This window comes from Pangasianodon hypophthalmus, chromosome 12 (assembly GCF_027358585.1).
Source record: "Pangasianodon hypophthalmus isolate fPanHyp1 chromosome 12, fPanHyp1.pri, whole genome shotgun sequence".
NCBI classification, from domain to species: Eukaryota; Metazoa; Chordata; class Actinopteri; order Siluriformes; family Pangasiidae; genus Pangasianodon; species Pangasianodon hypophthalmus.
The window spans coordinates 6,202,055-6,215,305 of record NC_069721.1 but is presented as its reverse complement, the minus strand read 5'-3'; the positions used below and the strand labels follow the sequence as shown (position 1 = coordinate 6,215,305).

Here is a 13,251-nt window from a genome sequence, read left to right as displayed (position 1 = left end):
TGGGCAACAATGAGATTAAATAAAATCTGTTTTCAGACCTAGCAAGGTGGGAGCAAAGCACTACTGTACTACTGTAGGTGTTTGAACAAATCTTGGCCCTATATATTTGACCTGGCTTACACTTGTATGACACAGGTATAGCTCCTGTGATCTGTTTTATATAAGCAGAAACTTCAAGATTAAACTTGAATGAACTCAAGCTTCCCTTCAAGCCATAAATGTCATTACAACATTTCAGTTCTGTCAGTACTTGCTTGAACCTTCACAGGTTTTTAATTTCCATTTTCAGAATATCTATCTTAATAAGATAGATCATAAATCATGTATGTGTAATGTGCAAGACCACTTAGCTCTGTCAGTGTAGATGTGCTTTAATTAGAGCCAACAGAATATTGAAATCATTCATCTCAATGATGAATCTCAATGTATTATTAATCACTTATTAATTAAGAACTATCAGGCCATCTGCATCCAGACATTAAAGAGGTATCAATTATCGAAAACCTGTGCATCTAACTGAAGTAAACCTCAAAATGTTTGACAAACATCAGTCAGGCTCTGGCCTTGAAACTTTACATCAAGTCATTCTAAATAATTTTTAAAAATGTATCAGGCAAAAATAAATAAATAAATAATAATAATAATAATAATAATAATGATAATAATAATACAACTTGGCTCTTGGTTGTTACTTTCTCCAACACTGTTTCTCTCTTTAAATAAATAAATAAATGTATTTTTTATATAAATATATATTTAATATATAAATATGATCGACTCACTAATCAAGTATTATTGACAACATTTTTTTTATTCGAGCTCTTAAATAATTCCATGCGTTATAATTTAGCTGCTATACTGCAGCCTTTGCAATAGTTACTGGAAGAACTGAAATCTGTCCATTTTAGTTAAAAACTAGTGACACATGAAAGAAACAGAAAAACAATCACCAGACTGTACATTATATTCAAGTTTTGCTGGTGTTCTGTGTTGACACCCCTTCGACATCAGAAACTGTTTTCAGAATAAGCTCTTTCATCTGTAATAGATTTGGAGTTTGGGGTTTATAGTTTGTTTTTTTTTTGTTTTTTTTTGTCAGAATTAAAGAAAGGGAAAAACAACCAAAAATGGTGAATCCTGAGGTCCAAAAAGACCTTCCACCTGCTGTCACGTGTAATTGGTTGGTCAGGCTCTTTGTCCAATGGTTCTTTTTAAAATATGGTGCATGTTTTAGACTTCCCTCCTTCAGTAACTTCTGGTACTGTGAAAGACAGAGAGGAAAAATAGGGTAAAAGGAATTGAATGCTCTTACCATCACATGGAAGCACCTTGATTAACAGTATTTTTATGGCTGTTTGAAATGGGTTAATGTTGCAAAGTTCATTGCATCTAAGTGAAGCATGTTTATCAGGATTTTTCAGTGGTTTTAAATAGACCTTTTTTGTCCTCCTGTTTCTTCTTTTCATTCTCAATGGCATCTAGTTTGGCTTGATATGCATCAGCCAGCTCTTTCCAATGGGCTCTGTTGTTGTTCAGACCATCAAACATGGGAGTGATCTCCTTATGGAATCTTGCAAATTCCTGTATGAGCAAAAGAGTTCAGGTGTGCTTATAAGCTTGCCTATCAAAACCTTCTCAAAGGGGGACTTTACTAGGAGCTAGAGCTTTTTAAAAGTAGGTAGGTACTTTAAATTCACTTTTACAAGTACTAAGAGATGCTGCTGAACTCAGCCTGACCAAATGACCACTGAGCATCTCACAAACAAAAATGGGAAAATTCACCTTGTACACGAATGAGCAGACAAAATCAATGAAGCCACACTGCATCTTGGGCAGCTCATCTGCCTTCTTCCTGTCCATCATGGGCTAAGGAAGGATTTCCCAACAAAAATTTATCAGCTTCTGGACAAAACCTAGATCAACTATCCTAACTGAACTTTCAGGTTTTAATATACTTTACATAAATGGTAAAAATGACATGAGACAAAACATTCCAATTACTCACAATAGGTTCTTGTTCAAGTACAGTCCTCTCTAGGTCTCCCTGCTCCCAGAATTCAGCAGCCACCATCAGAGCCACCTTCAGCAGAAAGAAAAACACTTTAGAAAGTTGCTTGACAGGTCAAGTAGACCACTGGTTTGTAAATTGTCAGTGACATGCCTTGCTTTGGACCTCCCATGGTTTTGTGATAGCAGACAGGTCACAGCCTGTCATCATCATTGCCCTGTATTCAGCCAGAAAGAACAAAATTATTGCCATGTGTCAAAAATAATACCAAGTAATTTACAGTTTGATAATAATTAACAAATACACAATATTTCTAACTTCCGCCATTAACACAAAAGAAATGTTATTTACATGATGATTTCTTTCCTAACGGGATTGTTGGCAACAAAGTTAATGGCTTCCTTTTCATCTGGCATTGGTTCTGTGGCATCAACAATCTTCTGGAACATTGTTCTTTTTCTGTGAGATATAGAAGCATCAGAGCATTCAGACTAACCAGTTAATTTTTTTAAGATGGATTGATGCAAGTCAGAGGAGCAAGACCTACTTGAAGTACAAAGCCAGATCAGTGGCAATGATGCAGACATCATGTAAATGCTGTACTGTTTCAAACTGGCGTTTCTGCAGACTCTGAAAAATATTTAGGTTCTGCAGACCAAAGAAAAAAAACAATGAGATGGATCATACCTACATACACTATATGGCCAAAAGTATAGGGACACATGACCATCACACCCATATGTATTTTTTTCCCCCAAACTGTTGCCACAAAGTTGGAAGCACACAATTGTATAGGATGCCTTTGTACGCTGTAGCATTACAGTTTCTCTTCACTGGAACTATGGGGCCCAAACCTGTTCCAGCATGACAGTTCCCCTGTGCATAATGTGAGGTCCATGAAGACATGATGTGCCAAGGTTGGAGTGGAAGAACCTGAGTGTCCTGCACAGAGCCTAGACCTCAACCCCACTGAACTCCTTTGGGATGAATAGGAACACCGACTGTGTCCCAGGCCTTCTTGCCTGACATCAGTGCCTGACCTCACTAATGCTCTTGTGGCTGAATGGGCAATTCCCCACAGCCACAATCTAAAATAGTAGAAAGCTTTCCCAAAAGAATGGTTATTGTTACAGCAAAGAGGGGATTAAATCTGGAATGGTATCTTCAACAAGCACATATGGGTGTGATGGTCAGGTGTCCACAAACTTTTGCCCATATAGTGTACAAAATCTCTACATAAGCTTTACATATCTGAATTACATTGTATGTTTCCAAACCTCTTCTGCCATAAGAGTCTTGCTGTATTCAAGATGGTGTCTCTCCAGAATAGAGGACCCATGAAGTTTGGCCAAAGGTGAAGCACTCCTGCAATGGAAATGGAATGATTATGAGTGAATCTGCAACAAAAACAGGTGACGTTTGTGATTAAAAGAACTGTCAATTTCATACTTTGTCTGATAGAGATTGTTGGTACCCCTGTGGTCAATATCATGGCAAAAAGCAGCCGCCACCATCGCAAAGGCATCAAGGTCTGAGTAGTATTTTCTCAGCTTTCCAGTCTGTTTGGAGAGGATAAGTAACAAGAGACTATATGACAGAGTCAGTGGTGGTAAAATATTTGGTAAAGAAAAGATGAACAAATAAAACTTGTTTATTTGATAGATACATCAGGGTGACAATGTCCAACGATCATTTGTGTACACATTTGCTTGTCTTGCTCAGGTGATCTGTACTCATTGTGAACCCTCTTGTGAACTTGCACCCACTGGGAAGGCCACATGTTTGAAGAGATCAAGGTGAACCCTGGCCTGATATTGCAGACGTGTCTATTACGTTCTGAGGGCTAGGTGACTGATGCAGAATGACACGACTGCTCTCTCTTTTTAGATCCATTGATTGTTCAAATTTCTGTTGAATAATTTTCAAATGCCAATGACACACCTCAGTAATAACTAAATAGTGTCCACTATGCCAGAATACACTCAGAGGCCACTTTATTAGGAACACCTGTACACCTGGTCATTGAATATTTCAGACACTGCTAATCTTCACACACAACAGACTCCAGAGTTACACAGAATGGTGCGAAAAACAAAAATATCCAGTTAGTGGCATTTCTGTGAGTGAAAATGCCTTGTTAAAGAGAGAGGTCCTAGGAGGAAGGACTGGCAGGAAGAGTACAGTAGCTCAAATAAACCACTCTTTACAACCATGGTGAGCAGAAAAGCATCTCAGAACGGACAACACGTCAGACCTCCAGGCTGATGGGCTACAAAGCAGAGGACCTCCTGAAGTTCCACTACTGTCAGCCAGTGAAAGTGGACAGTTGAAGATCAGAAAAAAAAGTTACATGGTCTGATGAAATCTTGATTTCATCTGTGACGTGTAGATTTAAGTGTCAGAATTTGAGTATCAACAGCAAGAATCCAATGGACTCAACTTGCTTTGTATATCAGCCTGGTGGTGATATAATGGTGTGGAGAATGTTTTCTTGGACCCACTGGGCCACTACCAGTCAACTTCTTTGAATGCCAGTGCCCTTCCGAGTATTGTTGCTGTCTACGTGCATTCTTTTAGAGTCACAGTTTACCCATTATATAATGGCTACTTCCAGAGTGATAATGCACCATGTCACAAAGCACAAGTCATCTGAAACTGGTTCCATGAACTTGACAGTGAGTTCAGTGCACTTCAGTGGCCTCCCCAGTCACCAGATCTGAATCCATTAGAGCATATTTTGGATGTGGTTGAACAGGAGATTGGCAGCATCAATGTTTAGCTGACAAATCTGCAGCAATTATTTGATTCAATCATGTCAACATGGCCAGAATCTCAAAGGAATGTTTCCAATACCTTGTGGAATCCATGCCATGAGGAATTGGGTTGTTCTGAGAGCAAAGGGGGTTCCTACTCAATATTAATAATACCTTTGGTAGCTAATGGGGAGATTTGAGGATGTATTAAACATAAGTACCATTACAGTACTGTCTCTCAGGTGTTAAATTATGGGTCCCAGAAAAGATACCCCTTAACACTGAAACTGAATAAAGATTACTCACCTGCAGTAAACAGAACATGGTCTGACCCACGTTGAAGCCATGCCTCCAGTTATGGTAAGTAATGTCTCTGTAACCCTTCCTGACTGTGTACATCCATCTGGTTAGAACCTGAGATAAGTTTTGGGAAATACACTAAGTCACTAGGAGATGCAAGCTAGAACTTCTGAATTAACAAAAATGAAAAGAAGGTTATTCTAAGGACTCACTAATTTTATATCAAAATTCAAAATTCTAACTAGTATAGAGTGTTCAGCAGTATAATTTTACCTAGAAATATAGTAAAACAACAAATAATCACATGTAATTACCAGCACTTATAATTCACTTACGATCTTTGAATTTATTAACTGATCATTATAGAGTATACAGTATGTACTATATCACTGCTGTTTTAAATGACAGTTGCAATAATATTACACTTATAATATAATATAATATAATATAATATAATATAATATAATATAATATAATATAATTATAGCCTATTCACACAGTAGAATGCAATTTGACATTTGTTTAAGTGGTAAAATTGTGCATTATCTGGAAATCCAAATTACATGAAAATGTGTCTGACCTCTGGAGGAACTTTGAACTTCTCCACCACACCAAGTTCAAAGAAGCAGCGGATACCACACTTGATAAGGTCGACTTCAGACAGAGGAAAGTCACTGAAGTGGAACTCCAACAGGTCAACATCCTTCGCTTCAGGTATGTTTGCCCTCTGTATAAGAGCATGTGCGATAACGTAAGCCCACCATCAGACATAATGCAAACTTCCTTATTTCCATGCAGATGAGAAACTGTTGATTGTGTAATTAATTGTGTAAAGACCGAAAAAGGCTTACCAAGAGTTTGTACATTTCTTTTTGATCACACTCCTCTGGTTCTTTGTTGAACTTCTCCCTTGTGTTCTGCAAGACATGAACAAAGCATGCAAGATGGTTGAAATATTGACCCTGACCTGTACTGAAAATAAAAGTGTACACTCATAATGTAGTGGGCTCACCAGGATTTCCTGGACCTCATTCAGAGTTGCTCTTGTCTGATACATAACCATCTCTTGAGCAATCTCTTTCTTCCACTCCATTCTGTTCAGCTTATCATAAGTGTCACAGTTGAGCACAGACCATCCCAGGAATTGTGTAAGGGCCTGTGTGAGAAGAAGCTTGTAAGATGAAAACTCAACCACAGCCCTTTATCCACCAATGTCTGAAACATTAAATGAATTGAACAGTAATGGTATTGTCTGTCTCACCTCAGTGATCTGCTCATCTTGCTCATCAAATGGCTTGCCATCTTTTCGGTTGAAGAAAGTGGCAATGCCTACAATTTCCTCTTTTTTGTTGACAATCGGAAGAGACAAGACGTTCTTGATGACAAAGCCTGTGTCATCCGCTGCTGTTTTCTGAGGTCAAAATAAACAGACAGAGACTGAAGAAAAATGGACAAGTGCAATTTAGTGGCAAATCTCATATGCATACCTTTCTGTGTAAATTACACAGTGATCTGGCTTGATGTTAATGTGGCAATTTTCAGATGATCAATTTCAGACTTAGGACAAAACACTATGCATTGTCCAATGTGTTTTTGTCCAAATTCAAAATGATATATTTAATATTTTATAGTTAATAATAATAGTTTTGGGTCACGATGAGCCACCAGAACAACTTCAGTGGATCTTGTCATAGATTCTCAAGTGTCTGTAACTGTACTGGAAGGATGTACACCCTATTCCCTTGATCGGTGTTTTGGTGCACCAGGGTCCAATCCTGACCTTGGGTTACTGTCTGTGTAGATTTTCTCCCGTGTCCATGTAGGAAGAACATGGAAGGTGGATTGGACACACTAAATTGCCTTAGGTGTGAAATGTGTTTGTTCTCAGTGTTTCTGCCTCATGACCAGTGTGGCTCCGGATCTACTATGACCCTGGCCGGTATAAGTGGTTAGTGAAAATGAATGAATGAATAAATTATGGAGGTGGAGAGCACAGTTTAATATCATGCCTGTCCAAAATCCCCTTTATGTATTAAATTGGGTAATTCTCATTATCATCAAACCATTCAGTGAGCTCTGTGGATGAGGGTGGAGTCCTGGAAGAGACCACTCCCATCAGGATAGAAATGTTTCATCGTAGGATAAAGGTGATCCATGGGAATAACTTTGGATTGATTTACAGTGAGCCTTGCCTCTAGGGGGACAAGTGGACCTAAACCCATGCCAGCAAAAATAAATAAATGCCCCCAGAGCATAACAGAGTTAAGTTTTTCTTTTAATTTGTCACCCATCTGTATATGTCCTTGTATTGACACTCCAGTCATCCCTGTTATAGTTGTCACAATGAATCGCCGCTAATAGCGTGATTACAATATAGCATATTCTATTACAGTATAACAGCTGATTCTGTGATACTGTGGGGGAAGGGGACTGTTCTGTGCACCGTACCTGAAATGTGAAGTATTCATCCGCAGCAACATTCATCATGTTACAAATCTGCAAACAGCAGACAAGTCATATTTTTTTTCACAGCACAACACAAATTCACTTTACACTATATACAGTACCAAAGGCTAACAGTGAATCTGATATTTAGAGCTGCAGACTCTCAACTATAGACCATATGGTTACTTAACCTTTTAAAGATGCTTAGTAAGTATTATGTGCAAGATGTGCATGAGGGTATTATTTTATAGGAAAAGAACTTACAAAGCCATTTTCAGCTACATAGGTGGGGAGTCCACTAACAAGGGCCCAGTGATCTGCAGGCGGTCCCCTGCCAAGAAATTAAAATGCAAGCACAGTACAGCTTAGCATGCAATTCCTTGTAGCCGAACATGTGCAATGTACAGTGGACACAGTGGTTCGGGTAAAATACAAACAGTACTTACGGTATGACTTTGATTTCTTCCTTAGCTTCTAAAAGATAATCAATGATTTTGTAGAAGTTGATTTCCTGTGAAGCATACAAAGAGACATATCAGTCATACTGACTGCCTGAGTCCACATGTAACTGTTTTAAATAGAATAAAATGGTAGTGAAACGACACATACCCTGCCATCAGGTGTCTTGGGCCCCTTGTACGGTTCCACGTCTCCGAGTTTAATCGGCCACTCATCATAGAATTCCTAAACCAGAACAACACAATGATTGGGTAACAGGAATACATGAAGAATGGGTTAGTGCTGAAAAGGTCCTTATGATGAGTGAGTGACGTGTGTCTGCTATATGTGAATGACGTGTGACATACCTTCTCTTTGGTCATATCCAGTAGCCCCACAGAGTACCTCTCACACTGCAGGTAGGTCCTCACAGTGTACAAAACTTTGTGAAACTGTCTCTCAATGTCCGTCAATTCTTCAAATACTTTGCTGGCAGACCAGAGAAGAACCTGCAGTACCAGGGAGAGAAGAACACCCATATGGCCTTGTCACTGGCTTTAAACATCATTGCAGAATTACAGAATGTTCTTGTCCATTGACGAGTTACCTGACTTCTTCTGGATTCCACATTCCACATATAATTGGTGTAATGCTGAAGGGCGATGGCTGAGGCAAAATTTAGGTACTTGTTGAAGAGCTTTGAAGAGAGCAAAATGTATGTTTTAATAGCTTGTTGGTTGGTGGCAACTGAAAGCAACTCAAAATCAAAAGATAAATGCACATTGCAGCATTCCTGAAGACATTTGGTACTTAAGCATGCTGCTAAATGGTGCAACTGCAGTGATATGACAAGAAAAGCTTAACAGTACTAAATACATTTCTGTGGCAGCCTGCCTGGAATTTGTAAGCAACTTTCTAGTTCTTGGTGTGTTAATAAAAGGACTATTGTGTGGTGATGAGGTCACTTCCCATGTGAAATGTATATGACTATTTAGAACAAGGAAGCTGTAGTTCACCTAAATCTCCACCATTAATATAATTGTTGTCACATCAATGTGATCTTTGAGTTGCATGTAATATATACTGATGTATTGTTACAGTGTGTATTACTCCTGTCGCAAGTTAGCCTACGCTTTTGCAGATTGACCTGCTGCTTTATGGCAGTAGTGTGACTGTAGCACTCTAGTGTTTAGCTGTGTGTCCCTCAGTTCTTCCTCCAGGCTATGTCTTGCACATGTTTCTGCTCAGTTGGTGTTTTGGTGTCTTCTAGCACTTGTATCACTGTTGGGCTCTAAAAGCTAGATGCTAGATGGATTATTATTCTGCATTATTTTGGATAACAGTATATGCCAAATGAATAAACATGAATGTAATGTAAATGTTTTATAATATGCAATTTTCACTGTTTGCAGTTCAGTGTCCAAGCGATTTACACTCACATTTTCATCTACTTTGGAGAATTCTGTCCCTCCGACTTTGTTTATTGCCATGATGATTCCCAGCAGATCCTTTCCACTCAGAATGGGAGCAGCCAGCATGTTTTTGGTGGTGTAGCCTGTCTGGTTGTCTACAAAGTCACTGAACCGGGGGTTCTTGTTAAAAGAGAAGAGAGATTCAGATGAACATTTACTGAACATAACTGATGGCTTAATGATCATCAGATAACTCAGTTATGTCTTGTCTAAATAAAAAAAAACTGTAGTAAATGAACAAGTAAATGAATGGAGCAATGAGTAATGAGAGAAAATGAATCTTTATCTTCATGATAATTGCTGATTTTTTCATTCTGATTTGTTGCATGCAAACTACTTTGGTAAAATATAGGTTGGTGGTAATTATAGAAATGAACAGAACCTGTAGGTACACATAAATGTCATCAACAAATGAGACATCTATTGAAGACCACAATCAAAATTGTAGATCTAATGACTTATGGGGGAAAAAACTACAATTTTAATATGCCTCATTTATGTATCCAACATCATATTCACATAACTATGACTGAATAAGATTGCAGCCTGAATAAGAATTTCTACTTATGCCTGTTAAGATCTAGTGGCTATATATGTCCACTTGTTGGCTGTAGCTCAAATGGTGTTTAATCTAATTGGCTTTGGTCATTTAACATTAAAAATAGTTTGTAAATGTTCTAACATTATGTAATGGTATAAAAGAGGGTGTAATATATTCTGTAGCAAATAATCATTCTCTAAAACAAATTATATCTTCATACTTAACATACTTCTCTAAAACGTTTATATCTTCATAAATAACATTTTCCTAAAAGAAAATCCATTTAATAAATATGAAGAAAAACTTCATATCAGTATGACACTATTTCCAAGGAAAGCAAGTATCTTCTAATTTTATTCTGAAACTCAAAATCTCAATTTTGTATACATGGCACAGTTCAAGAGAGGAAAGTAATTGCCGTGCAGGATACTTACTATTGCTTGTAATGACTGAAAAACAAAAGTGACTAATCCATGTATGTTTAAGGGTTTGGCTTTATTTGAATACTTCTGTGTAGCAGGACCTTTAACAGTACAAATAGCCACTGAAGCTGATTTAAAAAGTTTTCACATAAAATTGCTTGTATTCTTATTTACAAAATAAAGGCATAATGTAACACTAATAACATTTTTGGATTGAGATAGGAGTTTTTTTTTTTTCTTCAGTTTTTTATGCTACAACACAAATGGTATGTCCCATTGTTTGTCCAATTACAATTGTATTTTTGCAATTAAAAAACATTTGTTATACACATTAAACTTTACAGTTAACAAAAAGAACACAGGGCCAACACAGCGATTTTTTTTAACTTTTGATATCATGTGCTCACCTGCTTCACGTCAGGTATGTTAACTCCCTTTTTGTTTGTGGCTATTTGCCCAACTATGCCGATGTCAGTGGGGAACACAATTTCAGAAAACGGGTTGACCAAATTGCTCTCATATTTGGAGGTAGGCGTAACATCAAAAAGACATGTGGCAAGCTCTGGGATTCCATTCCTAGCTCGAGATATAAAGTAGCTGCATCGATCTGCATTCACTAGCATACATATCCTCTGGAGGACCTTGTGCATGCTCTCCTCCATGACTGATTCGCTCTGTAACTCCCTGACCAGATCAAATATGATGGCAGCCTCCTGGATCTGGGAAACATCTTTGTAGGAGGATGGATCTTTGATCTCGAGCTTCTCCGTAAAAGCAGCAGTGATGGCTTCAGCCCGCACCTTCTTATCAAAATACTCTTTTGCAAACTGTGGGTTATTCTCCAAGTATTTTTCCACACTGTCCTTGTCTGCCATCTTGTATCAGGTATGTAATCGCAAGGATGTCCTTATAGGAGATGCATCACCTGCAGAAAGCTAAAAGGAGAAGAGGAACAATATTGCTTGCTTTATTGGACCTCTCCTTCACCCAATTGCATCCTACACTGTAGTGCTGCATAAAGCACAAAAGGCTCCTGGTGTCCTCCGTCAAGCTGGAAGACTACAGTGGCTTACAGGCTGAAGGGATCAAAGCAACTGCTAATTAAAGTGACGTCATGACATTAAACCTCCTAAGCTTTCTTAACCTGCAAATCCCCACACTGATCATTTTACGTTCTACAATCCAATCAGCGGCAAGTGTTGTTTTGTGCCGTAAATGTCATGATGTGATATGTTATACATCAACCATTTCTCTGAAACGATGCTTAAATATTATTAATCTATATACTTAAACCAGGGTAATGAACCTGCATTCTGGTCCTCCGATTCTTCGGGTATGTTCATAACATACCTGAACTGAGCAATCAAGAACACTGAATGCCTTTGAAAGTTCTTTATCCATCCAGTTAATCCCAGCTAAGTCTAGCAGCCTTGAAATGATACTATTAGACACTAGTACATAAAACTATAAATCACTATGAATCTGTTGTTCATTAAAGAAGAAACGTTTATAGTTTTGATAAGCATCATTAATTGAAGCAAAATTTGCATTACTGTCCTCAAGAAACAATAAAGTCACTGTACTGTTTTGGCTTTAGCAGAGCAATGAGAAGTGACATTCAAAAAAGTGTGCTATAATTAGCTATGTTGCACCGTCTGCAAGGCAGTGCCAAGGATCTATTTCCAACAATGGGATTAAGACTGACTCGTTATGCTGCTCAATGTAAAAGAGGGGACGAACTTTTCTTCTGTCTTGAGGGGGAGGAAGAGGATGGACCAGAGTCAGACAGAAGAAGGCTTTGCAACTTTGGTACTTGGCACAGAAAATCCAGGATTAAGTAAGAGGTGATTACTAGGATGTCCTCTCTTGAAGAGCTGATTGGTTACACATTGAAGTTTACAGGCTGGAGCCACCAAAAATGGTCTAGCAAATAAAACAGTGTGGAAGAAATTTTGATTGATGTATAAAAAAAATTCAAGCTGCCATACAGTAAATTGAATGTCAATATTGTGATATTAAGGTTTTTGACGGCTGAACATAGACAATAGCTAATCTAGCACCAATTTATATATTTATTTATTTTTTGACACAAAAGCACACATGTATATGATAAACCAAGATAAAACGACAATACCCTCTGATCAGCTGGAACTTTTGGTAGAATCACCTTTGCATCCTGAAGTCAATGTCTTTTGCTGCTGTAGCATCCAAATATCTCCTCTGGGAAGTCTGTCCATCCATCCATCATTACTTTGGAGGATTAAGGTATCCTATTCACACTAGATCCAAAGCAATAAAAATGCTAGTACAGTAAATAGCCTTGGAGCTTTGGAATCTACAGGTGATTTCTACAACAACTGCCAAAACATGTACAAAGCTCCTGCCTCAAGTACTTGCTTCTATAACATTGCTGAAGTCATCCAAGGGTTCATCCCCATGGGGGGGAAATAACTGCCCAGGACTGATGAGGCTGAGAATGGGACAAATGAACAAATGAACAAAATGAAGAAAATTTTTCATTCAGCTTTTGTCTTACAAAAAACTGCTTTTGTCAAACTTCTATCAATCTGTGTTTCTAATGAAGCAATGGGGCTAATTTGAAAATATTAATTTAGTATAGGGACAATTTATTCAAATTCAAATTTTATTTGTCTCACACACACAGCCATACACAGTATGACGTGCAGTGAAATGCTTTTTACGACTGTCCGTGACATAAAATAGAATTTACATAGAGTTACAAAATGGGAAAGTATTAAAAGAAAATGTATAAAAATATAAAGTGAGGATTTATAGATGGGTGGCAGCGACAGTCTGATAAAGTGCAGACATGTGCAGCTGTTTTGTGCAGTATAATGCTGAGTAACATTAA

At 38.0% G+C, this 13,251-nt stretch overlaps 1 protein-coding gene across 1 annotated transcript; it reads right to left on the bottom strand.

The window, feature by feature from the left end:
* Positions 1-97: 97 nt before the first annotated feature.
* pde6c (phosphodiesterase 6C, cGMP-specific, cone, alpha prime) lies at positions 98-11,448 on the bottom strand. The gene is made up of 22 exons (XM_026915427.3): positions 10,787-11,448; positions 9,384-9,536; positions 8,552-8,641; positions 8,313-8,453; positions 8,116-8,190; positions 7,953-8,017; positions 7,771-7,837; positions 7,510-7,557; positions 6,323-6,472; positions 6,074-6,217; positions 5,913-5,978; positions 5,642-5,788; positions 5,068-5,175; positions 3,458-3,567; positions 3,286-3,373; positions 2,556-2,656; positions 2,360-2,467; positions 2,162-2,225; positions 2,006-2,080; positions 1,783-1,866; positions 1,437-1,581; positions 98-1,261 (listed from the first exon to the last, which is right to left on the bottom strand). The coding sequence occupies exons 1-22, from the start codon at positions 11,252-11,254 to the stop codon at positions 1,212-1,214; spliced, it is 2,547 nt and encodes an 848-aa protein (XP_026771228.1). The 5' UTR covers positions 11,255-11,448; the 3' UTR covers positions 98-1,211.
* Between the last annotated feature and the right edge of the window lie 1,803 nt (positions 11,449-13,251).